The sequence below is a fragment of the Triticum dicoccoides genome, chromosome 2A (genome assembly GCF_002162155.2).
Source record: "Triticum dicoccoides isolate Atlit2015 ecotype Zavitan chromosome 2A, WEW_v2.0, whole genome shotgun sequence".
Lineage (NCBI taxonomy): Eukaryota > Viridiplantae > Streptophyta > Magnoliopsida > Poales > Poaceae > Triticum > Triticum dicoccoides.
Window position 1 is genome coordinate 59,446,363 of NC_041382.1, and position 4,852 is coordinate 59,451,214.

General features: G+C 58.1%; 1 protein-coding gene across 1 annotated transcript; it reads right to left on the reverse strand.

Moving 5' to 3' along the window:
* Window positions 1-525: 525 nt before the first annotated feature.
* LOC119358927 (calmodulin-binding protein 25-like) lies at window positions 526-1,806 on the reverse strand. Its single transcript, XM_037625311.1, has one exon. It carries the CDS (start codon window positions 1,665-1,667, stop codon window positions 996-998), a length of 672 nt encoding a protein of 223 aa, XP_037481208.1. The 5' UTR covers window positions 1,668-1,806; the 3' UTR covers window positions 526-995.
* Between the last annotated feature and the right edge of the window lie 3,046 nt (window positions 1,807-4,852).

A 4,852-nucleotide genomic window follows, 5' to 3' on the forward strand; every position in this document is an offset into this window, starting at 1 on the left:
AGAGTAGCTTATGTTGTAGGCAATGTCGATGACAAAGAGGCACGCGCGGGCGCACATGTCCTGTACGTTGTGGGATGTTTCTTGTTAATTGTCATGATGTGATAGGAGAATGCCCTCTTTAACTCTGGCCGCGCTTCTGTGCGCACCCCTCCCTTGTCAGCAGGGCAGGTAGATGTCCAACAACACGTCACTATAGGATTACGCTACCAAACCCTGCCTGATGCGCGCATCATTTGCGCATGTAGGTCAGGAGATCGGTTTGGGAAAAAAAAATGACTGGCTCGTGTGATTTCCCCTGATAGAGTATAAAGGAGGAACCAGAGCCAAGAAGGGAGGAACAATCTTATAACATGCACATACATTTCAGCAAGAACACACGCATGACATAGGGTATTACACCTTCTCACTGGCCTGAACCTGGATAAGCAAAGCCTCCATATCTAAAGATTTGATGTGTTCGACGCCTTGCCGATTCTCTAAGATGTGAGCCCTCTGATCACTGATATCGAGATCACCCATCGACATAACTAGAGGGGTGACGTGAAGAGAAAAAAATGGTATGAAAAATTGAAAATCTCTCTTCCTCCTTTTGTGATCGAATTGAATCTCTACAACATTGTTCTTTTTCCTCTGTCCTGTTGCCAGAGAGGTTTGGAGAGTGCATGGATCTGTTTTTGGCATTATCCGTGCCCTAAGGTCTCTTTGTTTTGTGCCTAGGACTGCCCAATTGTCAAATTTTTGGTTGAGGTTTTGCTTGCCGATGGATTGGACAACTTTGACTAGAAAAAAATACCAGAGTTGGTAAGGAAGCCCTTCATCCAAACAAAGGCCAATGTTTTAGTCATGACCAAAATATTGGCAAGGTGCACCTTTGGTAACCATCCAGACAGTCCCTGATTCGTCGTGCAATGCTTACTTTAGTCCTAGCTAGTCTTGTCTGAGATAATGGTGTGATGTTGAGTTTGTGTTGGTGTTCTTCTGTCGTCTAGGCGAAGTTATAGCTGACTGCTCTCGCACATGACGCTCCACGAGTCCAGCGTCGGGTAGCACGCGTGCTGCTGCTGGTGGTGGTGGCGATGGAGCGCCTCCGCGTCGACGTCCGACGGCAGCCGCAGCGCGTCCCCGAACGCGCCGTCGAAAGGGAGGCCGTCCAGCAGCGCCGAGGCGGAGGACGCGTCGACCGACGCGGGCAGGAGTGCGCCGTCTGCCGTGGGCTCGGCCTGGGCGCCCGTGACGTGCTGCACCATGAGTCGGAAGTTGACGGCGTCGGTGCTTATGTACGTGGTCGGCGCGCGCTTCGACGGCCTCGCCCGACGCTTCCCGACCCGCCCGGCGACCGCTGCGTTGGGCCCCAGGCCCACCCGCCTCTTGTTCGTCGCGGCGCCCACGGGTGTGGACGGCGCGACGGAGTCGCAGGCGAGCGATCCCGTCGGCGGGGAGGCCGTGGACGCGAACCAGCTGCCACCGCCGGGGAAGTCCGGGAGGAGGGACGACGATGAGGGCGCCGAGGCGGAGGACGGGGAGGAGACTGCGGGGGAGTAAGCGTGCTCGTGCTCGGGCATGGACATGGAGGAGAAGTGCAGCGCTTGCATGATGGCGGCGTCGGTGTAGTAGGGCGAGAGGAACGACGTGGATGGTGGCGGCCCCAGGCACGACATGGCATCCATACGGCGAGGCTGACGATGATCAGTGAGAACTGAAGCACGTTGGAAGTTGGAAGGCCGGCGTGCAGCGCAGGTGCAGCTAGTGTGAGTGTGGTGCAGGAGGAGGAGGAAGAGGATGGTGTGCGTGCGGCTCTGTGGTTTGTGAGGGAAGGTGAGGTCTTGGGGAGTGGGAATGGAGGAGCAAGGTAGCAGTATATAGGCGAAGACGGGTGTGGTGGACGCAGGGATCCCGCGCGAAAACGTGTGGGCGCATCGGCATCGGCATCGGGGGTGTCGGCGTGCGCGGGGGATGGCGGGGCCGCGCCGGCGCGGGCGGTTTCGGCATGTCCCGGTGTCGGACTCCACCGTTGTCGACCTGGAGTCAACCCAAGCCCGGTTGTCCACAGCGCGCGCGAACCTATGTGCCGCGGCCGCGTGCGCCCATCGTCGCCAGACGGTGGCGTGCGTGCGAGCGCGCTCTGCTCGCGCGCGCGGCGCACGTTCCACCCGAGGAGGTCGTGCCAGCATAGCAACGGCCGCAAAGCAGCTGACCCATCCATGCGGCCATGCCCCGCTTTGCGCTAACCACGTCGGACCGTCGCTGCTACTCCAATCCGTGAATGGTCAGTTGGAGCTGCGGTGCGGAGTGAGTGATGGGCTTGATTGTGCGTTGCCATGCCCCGCCAGAAAAAATAAATCTTATGCGGCCCAGGTCGCACGTTCTGCGTAGTGAGACCCTCTCGCGATGATAACACCTAGAAAAACGAATCTCAAAGCACATCTCCTTTCGTCCACCTCTGGCCTCTCTCTCCACTCTCTTTCTCTTCCGTCCAGCAGTGCTAGCACAAGCGCCGAAGCGCGAACAGCAGGCAGATCATGTCCAACCGCTGGCACCATCCCCATCAACTCCTCCATCCCTGCCATTCTCCGCCCCGGCGTCTCCTTCTGCGTGGCACCCATCGAGTGCTAGCCCAGAACTACTCGCTAGCACTCGAGTATACTGATAGATGACCGGTGGAAGAGCAAAGTGATGGTACGCTCAGGCTCTCTAGGCTAGTACGCACACACAGACTAGTGAAGCATGCACCGATGGAGCTACACTTGAGAAAAGATACTACTTGAATTGATCGGAGTGGAATGATCTTACATCGATGGAGTAGTGCTCCTTTTATAGGGGATTACAAACCGACTATAGAACGCATGTGCTGACGTCCAGTGCCTAAATGACATCATGACTTACGCCGTAAAGCTTAGCTACTAAGCCATGCCTCCGGTACTGCTCAGGAAATTACTACTGCCGACATGCAGCTACTACTATCTTCTATCACTTCATAGCTAAGTAATAACTACTACTGCCGTTGCATGCAAGCTGTGCCGCTACATGCATGCTGAAGACCATCCGAAGACCAGGTTGACCCAACAATCTCATCCTCAACCTTGTCGAAGGAGCTTGTTTCCATGATCCCGATCTTCTCGCGTGGTTCCTGGAACCAAACGCGACCAAGTGTCTTCTTTGGGATGTCCGTCTTCTCGTAGTTTGAGTAGCCCGTACGCCGTGCTCATCCTTTTTGATCTCGCAGTGCTGCGATCGTCCCGCAGGCTCGCCGAGAATACCCCCCCTAGGCGTCGGAACCTGTGTGGAGTGCCAACGTTGTTGTCGGCATCGAACAAGTCTGACCGCGCTGTTGGCAGGAACATGAACTGCCCACAAACCACCTCGCTCGTAGGCGTCAGTGTTGCTGGAGTCGTAGTTCCTGACATCACACTGCCGAGGAACTCCCTTCCTGGGTCGATGTGTCAGACGTCATGATACCAGGGAACTCCCTTCCCGGGGATGACTTGTCGGACATCGCACTACCCGGTGTGGCTTCTCCCAAGGTAGTGGATTCCTTGTCGCTCTTCCCATCAGACTTGCTTGTCGGGTCTCCCCTAATACTTGTGAGTCGTGCCTCCCGCACGGACTCGATGGACCCCGAGCGCGTCTGGGTTGCGGCGTGGCCAACCATAGAGCGTTGTGCCTCCTGCATGGACTTAATGGTCGCCATAGTCTTGGTCGAGGCCTTGCCGCCCCATGACCGTCTCTTCATTGCCTCCTAGTTGAGGCTTGTCGAAGAGTGCCGTGTCACCCACACGGGCTTGCAGAACCCCGAGAACCTGGTTGTCAGGGTGTGGCCGACCTTAGAGTGTCGTGCCTCTTGCACGGGCTCACTGGTTGCCAGCATCATGGTCGGGACGTGGCCCACTAGATGCGTCATTGCCGTGCCTCCTGACACGGGCTTGTCGGGTCTCGAGGATGTCGGGTACGCCTTTGTCGTGCCAACTTGCACGGGCTTGACCAGCGTCGCAGGGGACGTGGTTGCCGGGGCGTGGCTGCCCCACACCCGGGTCTTCATCTCCTCCCAATCGTAGTCTCCCGAGAACATTGTTGTCGGGGAGAGCGCTACCGATGTTGGGAGGGGATTACTTGAAGAGCTCCATGCCTCCCGCATGGACTTAACGGTTGCCGGCACCGTGGTCGCCGGAGGTGTTGCACCCTCCTGCACGGCTTCGATGCATGTCGGGACCACGGTCGCCGGAGGCGCTGCGCCCTCCTACATGGTCTCGACGCAAGACATCATCATTGCTGGCCCACCGTCCTCTTCAGCCTCGACGAGGTTCGCCGCGGCCGTGGCATCCTCGCCAGCCATCCTCTTGCGGCACTCACGGGCCCAGTGGCCCTTGATGTTGCAATATCGACACTTGTCCCGGTCGTCGTTGACGGCACCTCGTCCGGCTCCGCCCTGGGTGCGACCGCCGCCACTGTCGGTGCCGCCTCCGCTGCTCTGGGCACCGCCACCACGTCCTTGACGCTGCCTCGCCTTCCACTTCTTTGAGAATAGGAGTTGTCCGCCGCCGAAGCTCTCGCGGCCGTCGTCAAGGCGGTCCTCGACCACCCGCAACCGGCCCGTGAGCTCCTCGATGGAGAGCTCACTCAGGTCAAGCAAGATCTCGATGGAGACCGCTACCTGAGCGAAGTGAGGTGGCACAATGCGAAGAAATTTCCGCACGACTCCGTTCATCGTCCATGGTGTCACCAAGCGCTCGGAGTTGTGACGCAACGCTGGAGATCCGCATGGCGAAGTCGTCGACGAGCTCGCCCTCCTTGAAGGCGATGTTCTCGAAGTCCGCCCACAGCTTTTGCGCGTTCGCCTCGCGCACGCGGTTGCTGC

Coding starts and splice junctions, on each gene's coding strand:
- LOC119358927 (XM_037625311.1), bottom strand. CDS start 1,667: ATGGATGCCATGTCGTGCCTGGGGCCGCCACCATCCACGTCGTTCCTC.